The sequence below is a fragment of the Rhizopus delemar genome, genomic scaffold (assembly GCF_000149305.1).
Source record: "Rhizopus delemar RA 99-880 supercont3.14 genomic scaffold, whole genome shotgun sequence".
In the NCBI taxonomy this organism is placed as follows: domain Eukaryota; kingdom Fungi; phylum Mucoromycota; class Mucoromycetes; order Mucorales; family Rhizopodaceae; genus Rhizopus; species Rhizopus delemar.
The window spans coordinates 1,078,175-1,099,798 of record NW_027137840.1 but is presented as its reverse complement, the minus strand read 5'-3'; the positions used below and the strand labels follow the sequence as shown (position 1 = coordinate 1,099,798).

Genomic DNA, 21,624 nt, shown 5'->3' with positions numbered 1-21,624 from the left:
CAGGATGTGAAAATATCGTTTCTGATATACATACAGGATTATAGCAACATTAGGTTTTCCTATGGCAAAATTACTTTTTATTTCGAGAAGGTTTTTTTGAGACATAATCATTCTACTGTTCAACTGGCTATTAATACATCTTATAGTTTTTTTTAACAGCAGTTATAAACTCTCGAAAATCTCAAATTTTACTTGACTATAACTGTTATCAAACAAAGGCTTTGATAGGCATTTAAAAAATAAATGAACAGAGTTTTATTTATAGCCCTCAAGCTGTCATAGCGAGCGAACAGGAAGACTGTGGGAGTGGTACGAATATTTGGTAACACGAGAACGTAGTAGTTGGCTATAAAACGAGAAAAATAAGATGAGGAAAGAGAAATACAATTAGTGAATATATATTTGGTTGATGTAATAGTTAACACGAAATACTTTGAGGGGGATGGCATTAGTGAGGTTACCAGGGTGCCGCTCCTGAAGTACACCACTAGGGCAAATGGGCCACACTAAAACCATTTCTTTTCATGCACCTAAGATACAGAGAAATAACTGTTGTAGAACAGTAACTGATTGTAGTTGACATTAATAAATATAAGTCTTAATACAAGATCATAATTAAAATAAAATAAAATATAAGTTTATTTAAATAAGATCATACAATCAATTCCAATTAAACATGTTCTTTTAGAATATGTATCGTATTCATGAGAGTTCTTTGATAAGAAGAAGTATCAACTAAAATAACCAAATCCAATCCAATGTCAGGAATATTTCTAATCTTTCACATAATTGAAATAACGCGTAAAATAACGTTATTCAAATCAGTGAGGAATTCCCAGAATAAAAGATAATCTATGACAGACATACAAAAGAACAAATGAAAAGTTTTCATAATCATAATTAGAGATAACACTTGCTAAAGTACCTGAATATTAGAAGAACGATAACAATAGAAGATATCAAGCCACTCACTCAATAAGATATAAATACCTGCCTTCAATTAGAATAATTTTTACTTTAACTTAAACTGAAATAAAGATCAGTCTCAAAAAGTACTCAAACTGTTTCTTTTTTTTTTGTTTCTACCTTTTTCTCAATTACTTTTACCATTATACAACAATAACGAGAACCTGACAAAAATCGTGCCGCACAGCAAATTCAAACAATCCGATTTGAGAGTAGTAAATGAGGGAGCATAGGTCGGGGACGCGTCAGAGATAAGGAGCATAGGTTGAATGAGCGTCGAAGTCTACCTCTACAATTGACTAGGTCACAATGAGCATGCTCAACCCTCCACTGCACAAACAAAATGTTTGAAATAACAGGGAAATAGGTGACGGATGTCTAAAAACGAGCCTAGCTGAAACCGAAGGAATAATTTGTATATGAGTTCTTTCATGGAAACTGCTTTTTTCAGAATAATAGGTAACTTTATTGAAGTTAGTATTTTAAATATAAAAATAAGATTCTTCTGATTTTAATTCCCAGACTGTCTCAAATTGAATAACCAATTGTCTCATTTTAGACTTATGCATAATACACTCTATTTTAATTCTCAGATTAGCCAATCAATGTATAATTGAGTCATATTCTATCCGTTCACTTTCTCTCTCTCTCTTTTCTCGCTTTTCTTTTGTTATTATTTCCTTTTTTTTTCATGGAATTATTAAGATCAAATACATTAAAGAAAAGGCTTTATTCTAATGTGGCGACTTGTATACAGCCTATTCAACATATACCACATATAAGCAATCATCATCAGCATTTTTACATGAATAAAATATTAGACAATTACCTTGGCCAAAGTCCAACACCTTTAACTTTACGACAATTAATATTCTACGAGCGGCACTGCAATACAGAACGACTTTTAAAATCAGCAAACTATGTGCGTAAAGAACTTCCTATTCGTATTGCTCATCGTATACGAGAATTTCAAAAGTTGCCGTACATTTTAGGCACTAACCCTCATATTCAATGTGTATATGATCTTTATTGGCAAGCTTTTGAAAAGATACGCAACATACCCGAGATCAATAACCGAGAAGAAAATGAAAAGTTTTGTAAAGTATTAATGGAATCTTTGGATGTCCATCAAGTAGTTATACCTGAATTGGCTAAAGGAATTTATGAGTGTGAACAAACTTATCAATCAGTTGTAGCCATGAACAAATTAGACCGATTTATGGATGCAACCCTTAGATCACGTATATCGAGGCGTGTGATCACAGAACATCATCTTGTACTATCTGGAAAGAAAATGTCGATTTTTAACAACTGTACATCCTATGATACACTTACTAAATGTATTCAAATAGTACAAGAACATGCAATCAAAATGGGACTTGTGAATCAAAGAAAAGATTTACCGAATATAATATTGGATGGACGGGACACCGAGTTTACTTATGTATCAGATCATATTGAATATATACTCTATCAGCTATTATCGAATGCAATGCGACATACAATAGAAAACCGAAAACAATCCATCAATGTAACTTTTTGTTCCAATGAAACGGATGTCTTATTTCGTATATCCGATCAAGGCGGTGGTATGTCCAAGGAGACATTTGCTAATGTTTGGTCTTATGGAAGTCATGAAAATATGAACCAAATAGAACAATTGGAAGCAAAACTGGATGAACAAGAAAGAAATCTGACTATTCGATTGGGAATTGGATTGCCAATGAGTAAAGTATACGCTGAATATTGGGGAGGTGATATTAATCTAATGACTATGGAAGGCTATGGCACAGATGCTTATCTTAAAATACCTAGATTGGGTACCCAAAACGAAAACCTTCATAATAATGATTCACCTTTAGATGGTGCTATTATGTAATCCAATTTAATAAAGCATATTTATTTTTATTTTATTTTTTGGCATAAAAAAAATTGAAAATTTTTATTATTTAAGGGGTATCCAGGTCATCAGTAGATGGCACTTCCTTTAGAAAAAAGTGTCCTAGGAGTTCTTCAGCAGAAGATCTCTCTTCGTGATTTCTTCAAATTTATATACATTAGTACAGTCTTTCCTTCTTTTTTTTTTTTTTAAAAAAAAAAACAAAAAAAAAAAAAAAACAACTTACATTTTAAAAGTACATTTCAAAAAAGACTGTGCTTCTTCGCTCAAGTTTGGAGGTATGCTTGGTGCTGTATAACTACCAATCTTTTCATAGGATGAATTAGTTTTAACTGTAATTTATCATCAAATAATTACTTGAAATATGGCTTGCATTTGTGAGAATTCAGGGAAAGGATGATCACCAGTAAACATTTCAATAATCATACAGCCTAAAGACCAAATGTCTGCTTTACGCGTATAAAGTGTTTGTTTTACAACTTCCGGCGCCATCCAATAAATTGAACCTTGTAAGCTTGGTCTATGTGATGCAGACGAAGATTGGCTTTGTATAATGATATCTACACGAACAAAGGTTTATTTCATTTCACAATAGGCTTTTTATCCATTTACCTTCTTCTACTTTCTTTGAAATACCAAAATCAGTAATCTTGACACCTCCTTTATTATCCACTACAACATTTTGTTATTAATAGCCATGCTGATTTGCGATATACCATAATACCTAATACATTAGCGCCTTTGATATCTCTATGAACAATATCTTTATTGTGTAAATAATTCAATCCTTTCAGTATTTGTCTCACAAAACTTTTAACCAATGGCTCTTGAAATGTACCATAGCTTGCCAAAAGTCCTGAAACAGAACCTCCTGGAACATATTCCAAAAAGATACTAAAGTAAGAATCATCTATATTTGAGCCCAAGTATTGCACAATGTTTTCATGTTCCAACTCTTTCAGCAAATCAATTTCTCTCTGCAAGGCTTCTACCATCGACTTTTTGCGTTCTTCCGTAGCTGAATTTTCAACAGGTAATTCCACCTGTTTAACAGCCATGAGCTCACCACTTAAAGGATTGAGCCCTAAATAGACATCTCCAAAGGTTCCACGACCAATTAATGAGCCCTTCATCCAATCTGGTGATAATGGCTTTAGAGACTTGTTGCATACAGCAAATGGTTCCTTTGTCGTTGACGCACTGATTTCTTCCTCTTCTTCCACTTTATCCTCTGCTTTGATAGGCTTTATCTCTTTTGAATGAAATAAACTAGATGTCCTCTTTTGATGTTCAGCAACAACTGTAGGATGCTGACCAGAAGGAAGCAAATGTGTTTCTGTATCTTTTACTTCATCACTTTCCTCTTGTGGTACTTCCTCTTCTATAAAATTATCTAACTCAACACCCAAAACTGAAACAAGTTCAGGAAGCACACTGTTTCGGTTGATTCTAGGCTCTGCTCGACCCAAAGAAGAATTTCGACGGCTCATTGACAGCCGTTGTGCTTTAATACCTGCAGTTTCAAGCAGCTCTCGGTTATGGTTTGGGAAAAAGGATTTTAGATTGAACGAGATAACTTCAGAAGTAGGTCGTTCACCAAATAGTTGTCGTCTCGTTTTGGTAGTATTATGCATGGTTGGGTGATGAAGAGTACTGCTAGAATCATCAAAGCTTGATAAACTGTATAAACTCTCATTGGCTTCCGAGATTTGTTTTAGATTGGTTGTGCCTTTTCTTTTAAACTGCTCATGCGTTGGATACATGTGTCTTTTCCTCAAAATTAATCTCTCCTTTTCTGGGCGATCCGTCGAACGACATATATCTACCAGCTCTTGATCCGACAATGTTCGTGCTTCTCCATTTGTACTTGATCCCACAAATATGCAAAAATTGTTTGCCTCTAGCTCGTCAATACCAAACTTATGCAACACCTTGGCCATAATGATTTTAGACTCATTTGCATTATTTACATTTACTGTACGTGTCTGTCCGTCTTCTCCAAATACTTTTACACAGGTTTGTTTGATTTTTTCCACAGACATGATGCCTCCTTCCAAAGAGTTTCTCTGTAGATGATAAGATTGCAATTTTAGTCCTATTACTTTCGTATATATAATTGTTCTATTACTTTTTGAAGCATGTTCGGGCTTGTAGGTAAATGGGCATCAGTTAGCAAAGATGCTTGTGTGTTGTTATTTGACATTATGTTTTTGTTCATTTTCTTTGAATCCGACCTGCCCAAGAACCTTGAAAATGAGTTTGATCTATTTAAAAGGCTCTTTGTATTACTGCTGCTTATCTCAGTTGACTTTGAAGACTTTGAGTGGTTTATTTGCTCTTCGCATTTGCCATCAGGAAGTGGTATTGAAGTTAATGGCTATAAAAGATCATTGAATATAAATCCTTGTGGTTGTTTGCTTTCTTATTTACTTTTGTCGGTGTTCTTGCTGCTAACGAAGCAGCAAGATAACATTCGTGTCTTAAAGCTTTAATTGCTGCTGCTAATCTAACTCTTTCTCCTACTGTTTTAATATTCATTGCTTTTAATGAGTCGTAGCCCAAATCAAGTAATATAGTGCCAGATATATTATGGTCTACATGAAATATTGATTATTTAGATTATTTTTAGATTCATTGTATATTGAGCTTTTACTGACCAATGAATATTAAACCATATCGACCTAGAGATTGACCATGCAGCCATTCCGACACTTTATTTTCGGACCAGCTTTTAACCTCATCGAGCAAATTTCTCTTATACTGAGATTCTAAATAAGAGGGAGAAGTAGGCGAGTGCCTTAATACTCTTGAAGAAGGAGAAGATGGAATTGACATGATGTAGGAGAATAACACGCATACAGGCACATAGACATTCGCAAAAAGTGCTTTTTCACCAAAAGGGAAAGCAGGTTCAATGACCGACATTCCCCTCTCCGCATCCTTCTTCTCTGAGGATCAACCTTCTATCATCATCTATGAGTAACAGAGACACACCATTTAAAGAAGATCATCATGCTAAGGTCAGTTGTGATACCAAGTCTCCTATTTAAACAAAATATGGGATTATACTGTTCTATAAAAGCCTTCCAGTAATTCATTAATACAAATGTACCGGCAAAAAAGCTGCCACGAGCACTCAATTATCAACTGGTGTTCTCTCGTTTTTTCTTTATCTTTTATTCTATAAGGGGTTATGAGATCACGCATTAAAAAAATACAGACATGCTATGCAATATTTCTAGAATTGTTCATCCTTACAAAACGATACACCCCCTTTTATACCTTTCGTCTGCTTTCATAAATCATCAAATGATAGCCAATTGAGTCATACTAATCACTTGATATTTCTCCTTGCTTTTTATAAATCACTTTGACTCTTTATTGTATGATTGAATCGTCCTCTATTTGAATCAAAGTCGTGCCTTTATATATACAGCGTTTATCACTAACTTGCTCTTAATTTATTACTCACTTGTCCATTTTTACTGTCGACTTGCCCCTTTTGAAATTTCAACTAGTCTGACTTTCAGAAATTGCTTGGTTTATTTTTTATTTGTCGTATAGTATGTTTTACTCATTAGATTATGAAATAAGCTGAAATCAAACTTATCCAGGAAGATGGCGAGCTTCAAACTGAAAAATAGAAATAAAATATTTTTATTTTTGTTGAGATACAATATTATAGTATTACAGCAATTTTACTCTAAAAGATCCAAGTTTTAAGAAGACGTTTGGTATAATCATCAGTTTTTTCTTTACAAACTTGCAAACTCATTATCTCCTCAGCATAAAAATTCTGATAAGTAGCTAAATTCTTGTTGATTTCTGCTTTGCTCATTTTTACCACTCCAATACAATTGCAGTCGACACGAATATCACAATAGAAAACCAGGACCAAGTTCTTGAAAGATGAAAGAAATATAACATACCCTTACAGATAAACTATATAAAAATAACCGTTGAATCAGGTTTAGTCTAGCGGTGTATAGACCGGTTCGCTGAGTCTCACCTCATCCATGTTTTGTCTTTGACTTCAAGTACAGCGTAAGTATCAGTACAATAAGGCTCTACAAGTAGTATCTATAATTGATATTTAACACTCAACAAGAGTCAAACTAATCTTCTCCATCACACCGAAAACAACTTTATAAACAAAAAGGATTCAAAAAAAAGTCTCAGTATACTTTCTTGTCAATATTCGTTCACTATCCAACTTCCCCTGCCGAAAAATACAAAATTCAATAACCACAAAAGCTCATCAAGATCAACTTGCGGTTTTTTCGCATATATGCTAGATTACAACCTTCTTGAATGGGTTTTATTTTAGTTTATTTTGTGGTGACATAAGGGCGAGGCATAATTACAGAGTTTTTGTCCAATGGAGTAAAGCTGCTTCACTCTAGTAAAATGTTTGAACTTGATTGCCAAAATGCTTTTCATTCGATTAATAAACAATTTTTTATCACTTAATAATTCACTTTCCTAATTTTGGAACAACCTCGGACTATTCGGTTATTTAGATATATAGAAAGCTTTGAAACAAAAACTGAAACTTACAAGACAAATGAAGGTAAACACTAAAATTGATAGTGTATATTAAAGAAGTATCTCATCGACATGACAATAAGCTCTAACAGATTCACTTTGTTTGATGCTTTTATTTGTGATAAGCCAGGTGTGAAAAGATTAGTGATATTTTACCTTCATTAAATATATCGTACATATCGCAGTTGGATTAGTTATATCTTCATCTCTAATTCGATGAACTGTACTCGTATTTTCAGGCCTTACATTACTAAGATAATCATCTAAAGATCTGTTATGGCAATGTAAGGGACGTATTGCTAACCCTTATTCATGAGAATTATTTTTTTAAAAACCCCCCCTTAAACCAACCAAGGATTTTCCCCCCTTTAAAAAGAAGGACCCCGCTGGATTTTTTTATTTAAAAAACCTGTTTTAACAGAAAGTTTCCTTTTTTTAACCCAAGGTTTTTTTTTTTTTTTTTTTTTTTTTTTTTTTTTTTTTTTTTTTATGGGGGGGGTTATACTTTGAACCAGAGTACGCTAAAATAAGCAATGTTTTCGGGTCGCAAAAGTTTGTGCCTAACTGCACAATAAAGCACTTTTTATATCTAAAAGATATGATTGGCTTACTGATAGAGTAAAAAAAAAAAAAATTAGTGCTTTCCATTTATTTTTTTACTTCTTGCTATTGTTTAGCTTGTCTTTTAGATATGAGTTCAAGTAAAGAGATAATAAAATAAACATACAAGAGGATAACTAAAAATAAATATCCTTTTTTTTTTATAAAATCATTATAGATTTACGTATTGCATGTGTTGTAAATATATAAAGATCTTGATCGTGTTAAAAGATAAGCTTATTTTTATTATATTAGATGGTAGGATTGCCTGCCAGAGGGAAAACCTATATTTCTCAAAAAGGTTTGACAACGAATCAAATCAAGAAGTCATATTTTTGCTTATATTTGAAACAGTTTGCAGATATCTCACATGGTTAGGAATTAATACAAAAGTTTTTAACGTGGGTAACTATCGACGCAAGCTTCACGGGGCTCATTTACCGCATACCTTTTTTGATCCCCACAACACCTTGGGAGAGCAACAAAGAAGAGAAGCAGCAGCAGCAGCATTAGAAGATATGATTCGTTGGTTTAATGAAGATCAAGGCATTGTAGCAATCTACGATGCCACAAACAGTACAATGGCAAGACGTCGCTGGTTATGTGATAAGCTAGGTAAAGAAGATATTCAGGTGCTGTTTATCGAGTCTATCTGTCAAGATGAAGAGTTGATTTTAGCCAACATTAAGGACGTCAAACTATCCTCTCCTGACTATGCAGACACGGATCCAGATGAGGCAGCTATTGATTTTATGGCGCGTATTGATCATTACAAGGAACAATATGAAACGATTACAGAGCCTGAGCTGACTTATATTAAATTAATTAATGTTGGAAGCCAAAATGTGATTAATATGATTCAAGGATATTTAGAATCAAGGATTGTTTATTATTTAATGAATCTACATATTGCCCCAAGAAAAATTTACTTTAGTAGACATGGTGAATCACAATACAACCTATTGGGAAAAATTGGAGGTGATTCAGCTTTATCGGAAAGAGGACGAATGTATGCGGATAAATTGCCAGAGTTGATTAAAACAAATTTAGGTGATCAGCCGTTGACTGTATGGACATCTACATTAAAAAGGACTATTGAAACAAGTCAAAACTTGAACTATCCAAAGCTACAGTGGAAGGCGTTAGATGAATTGGATGCTGGGGTATGTGATGGAATGACATATGAAGAAATAGAAGTAAATATATGCATGTTGTATATACCGCGCTGTACTTATAGCTTTCAATAAGCAAAAATATCCAGAGGATTTTGCAAATAGAGATGAAGACAAGTTTAACTATCGATACAGAGGAGGAGAGGTAAACGAATAGTGTACGAAGAGCAATATAGAAATATAACATTACAAAAAGTCATACAGAGATGTTGTGCTTAGATTAGAGCCTATTATTATGGAGTTAGAAAGACATGAGAATATATTGATTATTGGTCATCAGGCTATCTTGAGATGTATTTATGCTTATTTCATGAATTATAAGCATGAAGATTTACCTTATATCAAAATACCTCTTCATACTGTTATTGAACTAACTCCAAAAGCATATGGATCTGAAGAAAAACGGTTTAAAGGTACAGTTGTATAGATTATGTTTATGTTTGCATTATTCATCATATTTTATAAAGTGGATATCGATGCTGTAGACACACACCGACCCAAATTAAAAAAGTCGGCTTCCATTAGAAAGTTGGGCGCTCTGAATTTGGGAGCAAGTGGCGAAATTGTAAAGGAACCCATGAGTCCGATTATTCCAATCAGTCCAAACTTATTCCCAAAGACACCTTCTAAAAAGGAACCATCTACCCTTCAATTAGGTGAAGCAGCCTTACCACCTTGAAATAAATCAATTGATAATTTTGAAAATTGAAACTTGTTACTTTATATCTGAATTATAAAGTATAGAGAGAGAGATAATGGGAGATTGGATAAGAGTTTATAATAGATATAATTTATTATTAGCATCATGATTATTATTTAAAAAGAGGGAATGGTTTTTAGTACAACTATAAATAATTTGGTTATTTTGCTGATAACCTTGAGATAGTAAATACACCCAAGATGACAACACCAAGAAAAGTGATGGCTGCCGGTAGCACCAAGTCTTGAGGGATAGGTAAATCGTATTCAGGTTTAACATGTCTCTTCTTCTTTTCTACACTCACCCTGTCCTTTTCCTCCGTATTCTCTTTACGCTTTACTGATTTCTTTTGAATCACTGGCTCTGGTATCACGGGTGGTGTAACAGGCCGTTCTATCGTCAATTGCTGCTGATCCATTATACTGCTTTGATCTTCAGCCATTGAATCATGAACAAAGAGTCGAACACGATCCATTCCAGCCTTTTTAGCTATTTGCACTGAATCTATCAAATCTGAATCGCATGTCATCAAGACTTGGTCGTTCTCATCATCCACATAAGCCACTGTCAACCAATTCTCATCCTCCTTGTGGTGAACAGCCACATAAGATTGCGAAAGGGATAGATGTTCAGTCATGATCTTTTGTTGAATGGTTTCTAAAAAGCTTGCAAAGTTACCAATGTCATGACGAAATCTATGTGTCTTGTTGGCATAATTGAATTTGAAGGAAAAGGTATTGTTGATGTGAGATGAAACGGTTGAGGCATTGTCATTGTCATGTATTCCCGAAGCTGAATCAGCTGGTGTAAGTTCCGAATAACCCAGTCCAGTATAAGTCGGGGCATGACCTGGCATGGGTAAGATGGTATGTTCGTTTTGAAATAAAGGTGAATTGGCTGCGTGAGATAGAGATTCTGAAATGACTGAATCACTTTCTGTTTGATCACCTCCTGCAATACTATGCCAAAATTTGGATCCATCTCCTTGATTTCCTTCGATACTATTTATCTATGGTAGAATCTAAATTAGCTTAATATACTTTGTGTTATTGTTATTGCTTTACTTGTTCCAAAGTAGCATAAGTAAGTCGAAGGACATCGATCAGTCCTACGATATTCTTGTCTTCATCTAGAACAGGCAGATTCAAATAGTGTCCATCTATAAAACATTAATAAAAATATCTGTACACCCTTCTTTCTTAATTACCATGCATCTTCTTGAGTGCATCAAGAATACTTGTTGAAGGTAAAGCTGTATCAGGATGAGGTGTCATTACACGTACAACTGAACAACTATCAGGAGCAAGGCCAGCAGCAATCACTCTTAATACAATATCTTTTGACTATAAAAAATATAAACACATTCAATCCTTTTTTTTTTTTTTTTTTTCTCTTTTTCTCTCTTACAGTAAAAATACCGGCCAATCCACCATGATCCATAACAAGAACTGCTGTTGTATGATACTCTTTCATTAACTTTGCTACCTCTCTTACTTGAGCCTTCATTGTTACTTGAACAGGTCCAGCGTGATCAAGTACGGTGGTTAAGTCAGGACAAGACATTTTATCTTTGAGTGCTTCCATATATTGAACTAATTGAACAGGGCTATTGGCCCATTCACGTTCTACGCCTTCTAATGCATCATATAGTTTACGTGATGAACTGTAAGCCTTTTCCATTTTATGTAAAGCTTCATAAATACATTTTGTTATATCCAATAATCCAAATATATCTCCTTCTTCATTACAAACAGGCTATAAAGCGTGTGTTTTTTTTTTAAAAAAAAATGGTTCGATTTTCCCCACCCCCTTCTTTCTTTTTCCTTCTTACCAAATGACGAAATCCACGAGAGACCATCAAGTTCAAAGCGTCCTGAGCAGAAGTATCAGCAGTAACACACATTGGATTTCTTGTCATGATATCAGAAACAGTAATTGCCCTTTTAAAAAGAAATAAGAACATGTAAATCAACTTAATAACTTACCTTGCATCCAAGTTATCTGCAACTACTCTATAAGCTAAATCTTTTGCCTAAAATAAAATAAGATGTGTGACGTGTTTGATCGTATTATACTTACAGTAAAAATACCACTTAGATGCTCTTCTTCGTCTACTACCAACACACAATCACTTCTCTTTGCAGCCATCAGTTGAGCGGCCTCAATGACTAATATACTTTCTCGAACAGTCAAGGCCTGTGCAGGTCGGAGAGCAGAAACGGTGCCTGCGATCTTTCTGGTTTGTCTGATACGAGTTGAATTTCCTCTTTTTTTTGATAATTCTTGTTCAATCTTTTTACGAATAGCCTAGATAATATTTAGTTTCTTTTTATGCTTTATTTGTCCTATAGCTTACTTCATCTTTTTTGGATTGTCTTTGTCTACTTGAAACAGATAACATATCAGGTTCAACAGTTGAATGAATTGTAGTATTTAAAGAGGTTGGTATTCTACTTGATTTCGATTTACTAGAAGGTGCAATGGACATATTTTAATTAAAAAAGAAGAGAAAAAAGAAAAAAAGAAAATCTTGATTGTTATTCTTATAATACAATAGAACACGAGATTATTTTTTTTTTTTACAAAACTTTCTTTTTGATTGGTTGGATCTACTCTGTACTTCCGAGGTTACTGAAAAAAAGGGAAAAAAAAAAGAAAAGAAGAAAGGTACACTGTGGATAGCAAAAGAAAAAGAAAAAGAAAAGTAATTGCAAGTGAAAAATGTGAATTTATCACAAGGCCCTTCATATCTCATCACAAGTGCACTTTTTTTTTCGAAACAATTTGCACATCTTTAGATTAGTATAAGAGTGATAAACAAACTTGCAAAGTTCTCAATCAAATGAGAAAAAAAAAGATATAAATTTCACATAACTCTTTAGCTTAAAATAAAATAGATTAAAACCATAGATGAAGAAGAACTTTAAAGTATAAATGTATTCAATGAAATCGATTGAATTATGATTGAAACTGAATGTAACGCAAAAAATAAGCTGATTTATCAGCTGAAAGAGAAATATCAAGCCTTCAAGAACAATCATAATTTTGAAATCCTTCATTTTTTTTCTTTATAAAATATAATGACAGCCTTTTAAACCCATAGCTGTGATCAGTTTGTGTAATAATACCCAAGAGTAATGCGAGTCGATTGGAATGGAATATAAATCCCGAAGAAGAAAAAACAATGTTCACTGTACACTTGTTGTGATGAACGGTTAGGACCCATCAGAAAAAGAAGAGGACAAATACAACAAAGGGTAAGGAACTTGATTTAAATAGTTTAACCAACTCTAGAATCACTTCATTCACAGAGTTTCTTCGTTTTTCGACTTGGAATTGATGACCCAAAAGAACATAAGAAATTCCCTGTATTATTGAACCCTCAAGGAAAACCAAGAAAACTTCGATTGGGAATAAAACTACTTTAGTCATCCAACTATTTATCGTTTACTTGGATATCAACACAGTCCAAAACCTACTACAACTATCAAATCTGTAGAGGTCTTAAAGGACAAAAAGGTGTATGTAACTGATGTGTTTTAAATCTCCAAATTTAATTTGATCATTTGTTATCAATTAAAAACAAGCACACCAATTTCGACTTTGTTCAACAATTTCTTTCATAAGCCAATATCACTTTAGCAGGGTGAGAAACAGGAAGTAGGATGCTTGTTTAGATAGACAATGGTATCAGACATTGTCAAGGATTATTGAATCAGAGATGCTGTAAAAACAGTAGCCTAATTTGTTTTCTATCTCTTGTAGGGCCAATACTATACAATTGATAAAAAGAGCTTTTATTCAGTGAATACAATCCCCATTTCTTTAGTTTCCATGAATTCAAAGCAAACTGCTCGTCTACTAATCAGATCCTAATTCTTTCTTGACAAATGTTCTAGCATCATTCAAGCTGTGAAAAGAATAAATTTAGCTTGAGCTTAGCGATTTATTATATGGAAAACATTCTATGAAAGGAACTATCGATAGAAGCTGTAGGTATAATGAGGTGTATTCGCATTCATAAATTTATTTACAGGCAATGCTTTGAAAACATTTCAAAACAAATCAATTTACATATCTGTCAGTTTCAGCCCATTATATGTTCTTATTTACGAAAAAAATAAAATAAGTAAGTCTACTTATGAACTATTTAAAAAACCTCACAGAGATGCATCTGCCTGGTATGTAAGATTCAATCGTAACCTCACAGTTATCACTTACTCAAGCAAAATTCTATTGGATGTTCAATACAAAACTATTGACAGCAACCATTTCATTCTCTTAAATGCTCAACTATTCTAAATAATCACAAAAAAAAAAACATGATGTAAACACCAAGGATATCATTTCATATAAGATTCTCTTGTTTTATTGATTCAAATTTTAGTAAATGCTTGATATTCTCGTTTGTGTGAAATGAAAAAAAAAAAAAAAGAAGAGAGAGAGAAAGAGAGATTGATCAAAATGTATTTATAATTTAAATACGTTCTTGACGTAGTTCCTGATTGAAATGTATTAAATGCTGTAATCTATAGGCTCACTACTGATTAGTAAATGATGTATAAACTTACATACTTGTGGTTTTAGGAAAAGTAAAAAATTGTATATTTAGCACAACAGAATTTGATTGTGTAAGGTCATTACATACCTTGCGATTAACTTGTTCATATCTTTGAGATATTTCAGTTATGATAAAATCATATATGTTGTACCAAGAAGAATTACATTTTATCGTTAGGATGGTATATACAATATCATAAAATATCCCTTGATTTATATTATAAAGCACCTTAAGATAGTCCAACAGAATATGACATGCTTTAGTTTATTCAATTACACCCTATCTCCTTATTTTGTACTCAAGAAATACACATATTTTAAAAGCTACCAGCTTCAGATTTAATCTAAAAATGACCGTTGTGTCAAATAGTAAAACAATCTTAAGAATTGTCTTTGAGACATTTCTATATGTTTCAGTGTTGAAACAAAACATTTAGTTAGTGTAATATCTTGAAGGCAATGATAAAAACAAATTTCAAGTGTGATGTTTTTGAATTTAATAAAAAAAAAAAAACTGCAGAAATTAACTGCATTTATTTATTACATTTTTATATTCCGAAGGTCGCTGTTTCAAAAATTGTAATCTCTAGTTTAGCATAAAACTAAATTCTGTCATATTTTTTTCAACTGTTCTTCTACTTTTCTTACTGTTTTTTGTACAACAAGCAAATAGCAAATACTTTAACCGAGTTGTTGTCTCAAAAAAAAAGTATATTTGAACCTCATGTCCTTCTCAAAATCTCAAGGAAAGAAACAGGAAAGTGGTGTTGGCCAATATTCCAAACGACAGAGGTTAAATTTTAAAAAAAGAACAACATTCATTGTGAGATAATGAACCATAACGATAGTAGTAATAGTAAAAAGTGGCAGACAAATAACCCAGCAACATGTAACAATAGCCAACCTATCACAGAATATAATATGGAAAGTCAAGCTTGCGAAAAAGTAATGCACGACAGAATGTTGTTTTTACTTGGAAACTTGGTTGTAAGAAGAAAGCTAAAAGATGAAGTAAAATGAAAAAAAGAGTTAATGTCATTTTCTAAAGGGTACTGTGGTTGAAGCAAGAGTAAAGGATGGGTGTAAATTTAGAGGAGTTTTTCATGGAGCTTCTACAGAAGGGGATTTAGCAATCGCTTTAAATCTTGCTCAAAAGATATTTGATCCTCAATCACCCATCGAAAAAGATCGAACCAATCCAAACTCAATCATAAATACTTTATTGATATATTCAAAGGATTTGGTGGAAATTACGATTACTGAAGTCAATTTAAATGAAAGCAGCCATGTTTCCGAACGTAACAGTAAGAGCATAAGCGTATACATACTGGCTCATGATTTAAAAAAGAACATTAGAAGAATTCAAGACGGATACGGATATCGCTGGAAGATTGGAAATAAAAGAACGAGAATTACACAAATGGACGCCAAGTGAAGAAGACAATACTTTGGATCTTTTAGACGGCGATTTGGAATCATCTGGGGAAACTGCTTGGGATCAATTTGCTGTTAATGAAAAATTATTTGGGTTAAAAACTGACTTTCATGAAGAGATCTACACCACTCCTTTGAATCGATCAGCTCCTGGATTTAAGGATCGTGAAAAGCATGCTATTAAAGTGGCTAACGAAATACAAAAAGTATGAAAAGAAAAAAAAATATAATATATTTATACCTTTGTTTATTCTATAGATCTCTACTACCAATGTACACATGTTGGAAGAACGAGGAATTTCAATTAATGATAGTGGCATGGATGAAGAAGATCTGTACGGTGCTGTTGTACGAGATAATAACAAATACATACCACCAGCACTTCGTAAACAACAACAAGAACAACAGACAAATAAACAACAACCCCAAGTCAAAAAAGAGACAAAGAATGCTTCTGTTACAGACAAGGCCATCGCCAATAATCCACCAAAGTCTAATGAATCGCCTATTGCTAACCTACCTCCTTTGCGTAAAAATTCCGATGAAAAGGATAAAGTAATATTTGGGAATATACAATTTATTCAAAAACTAAAAACTTTCTCTTTTTAGGTTAACGAGAATAAGCAAACAAACAGGATTGAATCAGAAGTTGCTGATACTTTTAAAGATTTTGCCATAAAGGAAAAAGATAAGCTACATGCCAAGAAACAGGCTTTGCAAAAGAAAGAAATAGAGGAAAGGGTAGCCAAATTAAAGATGTTTCATCAAACCTTCAAATTGAATGTCCCAGTTCCTGCAGATTTAGTGCCATTATTGTCAACGGGAAAAAAGAATACAAGCGGCACATCGCCAGCTACTAGTCCTTCTGATGAAAGTAGCCCAAAACAAGAGTCTTCTCCAAGCGTAACCACACCAGTTGCATCAAGTAAAAAGAATTCTCCTGCCGCTGTTCCTGCCACCGCTAAATCGCCTTCACCAGTTTCAGAAAGTAACATAAATCAGAATGCGACCAAAGCTTCTAATTCTGGGTCAAGCTTCAAGTTGAACGCAAAGGCATCCTCTTTTAAGCCTAATCCTTCTGCCGCTACCTTTGTTCCAAGCAGTAGTTTGACTTCTGTAACTTACCATAATGATAAAAATTCATTTTTCGGAGGGAAGCATCTAAAAAAAGAATTGGCTGACGATCGTATAACTATGAAAGACGCCTTTAAACCTCCATTATTAAAGAAACATGATCGCCCTAGTTCTATTGGCCCAACATGGCCATTTGGTAATATGCCATACAGAGTTCAATTCAATCAATTTTATGATGAAAATGCATTCAATGGATATGCGTCCTCTGGATATGGATATGGATACCCTCAATATCCATATCCTCACGTAAGCTAACCAATTGTCATGTTCTTATGTCATTTTTAACCTTCTTTATCAGTATGTTCCTGGTATGCCTCAAATGACCGTTCAACAAGGTAGTGGTCCATATATGAACCCTCAAGTAAGTCATAATTAAGTGCAGAAACACCGACATTGACTTTTTTTTTTTGGCATAGTTTGTTTCCAATAGTCCTCAAATGACCAATATATCTCCTCGTAAGCTATATACCTTGTGTATCTATCAATTACTCACGAATATAAATAGACGGGTCACCATTCTCTCAAGGATTCCCTTCACCACAAAGATCACATATTGTTCCTCAAGGAATGCCTCCACAGATATATCAATATCAAGGTAATAGATAACCTTCGTTTGAATGTATGTGTACAGCTAAAAACATTCCTCATCACAATAGGAGGGCCCATGATGATGCGTTATCCACCTGATATGATGGTAAGCAACGCAGGAGGACCACCAGTGATGATGCAAAGACCAATGATGGCTGAGCCTATGCAGTATTCTCCTCATCAGCTACCAGAAACACCAGGTATATGTCTACAGTAGACATTGTAAAGTCCATTTTTTTTAACAAGTACTTGTAGCAAGCAGCTCTGGAGCAGAAGCGCCTTAACTCCTTTTATAGAGTTTAGGCTCCACTTTTCATTAATGATAACAGTCAAGTCACAAACTTTATATGTATTTTTTTTGTATAGGAAAAAAGACCAATCGTTTAAAAACAAATACAGTATCAGTACATACCTTATCATGTTTGCACAATACTCTACCCAATTAAAACAAGAAAAAAAAAATAAGCTTTTGACAGCTAATTCCTCTTGATGACATAATATTAGTAGCATATAGAGATAATGAGAAAAACATTAAGCCAAAGAACTTTTGTTCACTTTAAGACTTTGAAGGGTTTTGTTAAGTTTAATTGAATCTGAAAATATACACTTTTAATGACAAAGTTTGGCTAATATAAAAAGATTATAAAATAAAATTAGAAAAAGAAGCACATAAGGAAGTCAAAGTAACATGGATTTACAACATGACTTTGGTTCCCCTCCCCAATAGGAGATATTTTTTTGTATAAGGTTTTTATTCATAAATTTATAAATAATGAGAAATGAAAAGTAGAAGGTTTTTATTATTCTTTTGATCTTTGAATAATCTTGCCTCTACATTGGAAGCTTTCTAACAATGTAGCATCGTTCAAAATGCTTTCTCTTTCCAACACACGAAAACGGCCGAGTTGGTAATACTGATCTATTATTATTTTTTTTAGAATTATCCCTACAGAAACAATATGAATTATGTATTACTTCATGAAATCATCGTAATTTTTACCCTATAAATTTTTTTAAGTCTTCAACATTAGTCGATAGACCAGCAAAGTCTATTGCAACGATGCATATTTTCGTGGAATCGTTTATATATTGCAGCAAGTCTAATAACAAAAAACCTTTATTGGATTTTTTTTTGTTTATAGCAATTTCTTTTACCTTGAGTATCTCCTGCAATATCTTTCATTGTCTTTATGATCTGATTCTTTTTAATATCTCTTTTTTCCATGGGTTCATTTGAGTTGCTGATCGTCGATACAAAGACCTTGTCGACGAGAGATCTCTTTCTTAATAGATGTAGCATTTGCGTCAGCAATCGGCTTCTATCCTCGTCGTTCTCGTTTGTACGAGACTTTCTTGCGTAGCCCACTATCTGATACCCTTCGTCTTTCAATTTATACAAGAACTCATGGTACTTTGGCAAATGCTCGACAATTGAACGAACGAGTTCCTCTAATATATTCAAATATGTTGTTAATAATATAGTAGTTTACCTTTAATTGTAATACTTACAACGATATTCTTTTTTCATTACGTAAAGCGATCTATATCTACCAGTAGATGAACTACTTTCCAATCTTTTTCGTCCAGCGCTCACTTCCAACCATTTTGAGCCTTTCATACTACTGAGATGTTTGGTAGCTGACAACTTTTATTTATTAAGTAAGAAAAAGGAGAGAAACTAATAACTTAGAATGAACCTGGATTATATCGTCTGACGTAGGCTGGACTGTGATCAATAATAAATAAAGACGTCATTAATGACAAAACACGTCATGAGGTATGATCATATCAATGTAACAGCACTGAAGAATAGTCAACTAGACAATGTTAGACTTCTTCGTAAAAAATTATCTACTCGAAGCAATTTGCATAGAATCATCCCAGTAAAGGTAGATGACAACTATTGTCAATTGTGCAAACCACCTGAAACAGAGCAGCATATGCTCTTGACTTGTATTCAAAAACAAGACTTGTGGAACGCAGCCTTCAAGAAATACTTGTCAAATCCTAAAGGTCCCAACTGTAACTCAATATTCGAGGATTTATTTACACTTAGATTATCCAAGTATTAGACCTTACATTATCACGACAAGTTTACATGATTTTCTTTGCTACAGTCATCCGATTCATATGGAAAGCCCACTGACAACAATTCTTTGAACATACTCCTATCTTGAATGAGGTTGTCATCAATCAAATCTAGAAGGAACTATTGAAACTATCTGTTTACAGTTCTTTATGATAATGTCTTTTGTATTTTTATAAGTCACTGTTTCATACACTTGTATCGCTCTTAGTCCTTATACTTTTTAGTGAGTTCATCCATAAAAAAGATCCGAAAACCAAGTAAAAAACTGTATTGGGATGTATTTTTTTTTTTGGGACGATTTTGAGTTAAGCAAAGACGAATTGTTACCTCAGTTGAGACACTTTAAGAAAATTGTGATACGTTTTAAGAACAGGTGCTTGACAAATTGGTAAAATATCAAACTGTTTTAAAGCTACTGAGATACCTGAGCTTAGATGGGGTTTCCTTTCATAGTTTTATTAAACAGTATCGACTTAACAAGCAATATCATTTATCCCATACCAACCAAACTAGCAAGAACAATTTGCAGATGAATATACTACCTGCGATAAGGAAATGACAGAGAGAGAAGAAATGCAGGACGTAGATTATGGTCGTACTCAGTATACTGTAATGAATGTTGCCACAAAAGATAGCATAACCGACGATAGATTATAAGAAATAGAAGACAACTTCGCTAATTTGATACTAGAGGAGGAGGACTTTCAACTAGTCCAAATGAAGTACAAAAGTTATTCTTATACTTAAATTGCTGGTTCCATCCATAGTTTGCAGGAAGAAGGTTGTGTCGTATCTGAAGCTGCAAAGAAGGCAAATGTTTCTCGTAGCGCATCCTACAGAATGTGGAATGAATTTAACGAGAGTGGTGGTAGAGATCTTCCTGGATTTCAAAAAAAAAAAAAACACACACACAAACAAGACAATCGTGGATGGCTTCCTATCTTGAGAGAAGAACACACTCAGTTCTTGGTCAACTATATTGATTCAAATGCTGCATCAACTGTAGATCTCGCCTACGACGAGCTATGTAAAGCTTTCCCAGGCTTAGAAATCTCGGTGAATGCGGTTTATAAGTATGTGAGAACGAAATGTAACATCTTTGAAGAGAGCTGAGATTCTTCGTGAGGAACACGATCCGGATACAACAATTCGAAAAAGAAAGTTGTACATTGAGAAATGCAAAGAGAATAATGTCAACTATCAGAAAAACCGTGTTTTTGTAGATGAGGAAGGTTTTAATTTGCATATCATGCGAAACCGTGCTTGACCCTCTAAAAACCAAACTGCTAAGATTAAGGTCCCAACTTAAAAAGAACTCAGTATTACTATCATGAGATGTATTAGTAGTGTTGGTATTATTGACATATCCAAGAGAAATCCTGAGTACACAAAAAAGAAAAGTCCTTGGGACATCCAAGACTGTAAGGGCAGGAAAAGAAACTAATACAGGTTATATTCTTATCTTTTTGAAAAATATGTTGGATGTAATGGATAAAGAAGGAATGAAAGGATATTGTATTGTGGTGAACAATGGAAGGATTCATGACAATAGCCGAGTATCTGCTTATATCGAAGCAAGAGGATACAAGCCTTGGTTTTACCCCCTTACTCACCATTTCTCAGCCCTATTGAAGAGCTTTGGTCAAAGGTAAAACCATATACCAAAAATTATCCTCTGGACTCTCATGATAACTTGACTCCTCGAATAGTAGCTGCTTGTCAAAATCGTCTCTCGTAAAGATTGTAACGAATGGATAAGGCACGCAGAGTCCTTTTGGCATAGATGTTCAAACGAAGAAAGATGTCTTTAAATAAAAAACTGTCTCAATCTTTTTTTTGTTCCAATTATACTTTTAAAAGAGTTTCATTGTTTAGTTTTTTCGTCTCAATGATTTCTACAGTTCATTTCTACTTCATTCAAAATCGTCTCACTAAA

At 33.6% G+C, this 21,624-nt stretch overlaps 7 protein-coding genes across 7 annotated transcripts; 5 read left to right on the top strand and 2 right to left on the bottom strand.

The window, feature by feature from the left end:
• Positions 1 to 1,771: 1,771 nt before the first annotated feature.
• Positions 1,772 to 2,845, top strand: RO3G_14760 (uncharacterized protein; the record flags this gene model as incomplete). The annotated part of the gene is made up of 1 exon (XM_067669344.1): positions 1,772 to 2,845. The coding sequence occupies one exon, from the start codon at positions 1,772 to 1,774 to the stop codon at positions 2,843 to 2,845; it is 1,074 nt and encodes a 357-aa protein (XP_067525445.1).
• Positions 2,846 to 2,915: 70 nt separating this feature from the next.
• Positions 2,916 to 5,404, bottom strand: RO3G_14759 (uncharacterized protein; the record flags this gene model as incomplete). The annotated part of the gene is made up of 7 exons (XM_067669343.1): positions 2,916 to 3,006; positions 3,093 to 3,172; positions 3,224 to 3,426; positions 3,479 to 3,538; positions 3,591 to 4,932; positions 4,995 to 5,243; positions 5,297 to 5,404. 7 exons carry the CDS (start codon positions 5,402 to 5,404, stop codon positions 2,916 to 2,918), a joined length of 2,133 nt encoding a protein of 710 aa, XP_067525444.1.
• Positions 5,405 to 8,102: 2,698 nt separating this feature from the next.
• On the top strand, positions 8,103 to 9,862 carry RO3G_14758 (uncharacterized protein; the record flags this gene model as incomplete). The annotated part of the gene is made up of 7 exons (XM_067669342.1): positions 8,103 to 8,112; positions 8,190 to 8,209; positions 8,267 to 8,312; positions 8,366 to 9,174; positions 9,260 to 9,328; positions 9,380 to 9,596; positions 9,651 to 9,862. The coding sequence occupies 7 exons, from the start codon at positions 8,103 to 8,105 to the stop codon at positions 9,860 to 9,862; spliced, it is 1,383 nt and encodes a 460-aa protein (XP_067525443.1).
• Positions 9,863 to 10,043: 181 nt separating this feature from the next.
• RO3G_14757 (uncharacterized protein) lies at positions 10,044 to 12,031 on the bottom strand (the record flags this gene model as incomplete). The annotated part of the gene is made up of 7 exons (XM_067669341.1): positions 10,044 to 10,892; positions 10,948 to 11,042; positions 11,091 to 11,226; positions 11,291 to 11,638; positions 11,715 to 11,823; positions 11,869 to 11,915; positions 11,963 to 12,031. The coding sequence occupies 7 exons, from the start codon at positions 12,029 to 12,031 to the stop codon at positions 10,044 to 10,046; spliced, it is 1,653 nt and encodes a 550-aa protein (XP_067525442.1).
• A 3,243-nt stretch (positions 12,032 to 15,274) lies between these two features.
• On the top strand, positions 15,275 to 18,045 carry RO3G_14756 (uncharacterized protein; the record flags this gene model as incomplete). Its single annotated transcript, XM_067669340.1, has 10 exons — positions 15,275 to 15,430; positions 15,492 to 15,747; positions 15,905 to 16,083; positions 16,136 to 16,432; positions 16,487 to 17,257; positions 17,310 to 17,372; positions 17,428 to 17,467; positions 17,517 to 17,606; positions 17,668 to 17,799; positions 17,966 to 18,045. 10 exons carry the CDS (start codon positions 15,275 to 15,277, stop codon positions 18,043 to 18,045), a joined length of 2,064 nt encoding a protein of 687 aa, XP_067525441.1.
• A 1,326-nt stretch (positions 18,046 to 19,371) lies between these two features.
• RO3G_14755 (uncharacterized protein) lies at positions 19,372 to 19,671 on the top strand (the record flags this gene model as incomplete). Its single annotated transcript, XM_067669339.1, has 1 exon — positions 19,372 to 19,671. The coding sequence occupies one exon, from the start codon at positions 19,372 to 19,374 to the stop codon at positions 19,669 to 19,671; it is 300 nt and encodes a 99-aa protein (XP_067525440.1).
• An 857-nt stretch (positions 19,672 to 20,528) lies between these two features.
• RO3G_14754 (uncharacterized protein) lies at positions 20,529 to 20,955 on the top strand (the record flags this gene model as incomplete). Its single annotated transcript, XM_067669338.1, has 2 exons — positions 20,529 to 20,761; positions 20,796 to 20,955. The coding sequence occupies 2 exons, from the start codon at positions 20,529 to 20,531 to the stop codon at positions 20,953 to 20,955; spliced, it is 393 nt and encodes a 130-aa protein (XP_067525439.1).
• Positions 20,956 to 21,624: the final 669 nt, after the last annotated feature.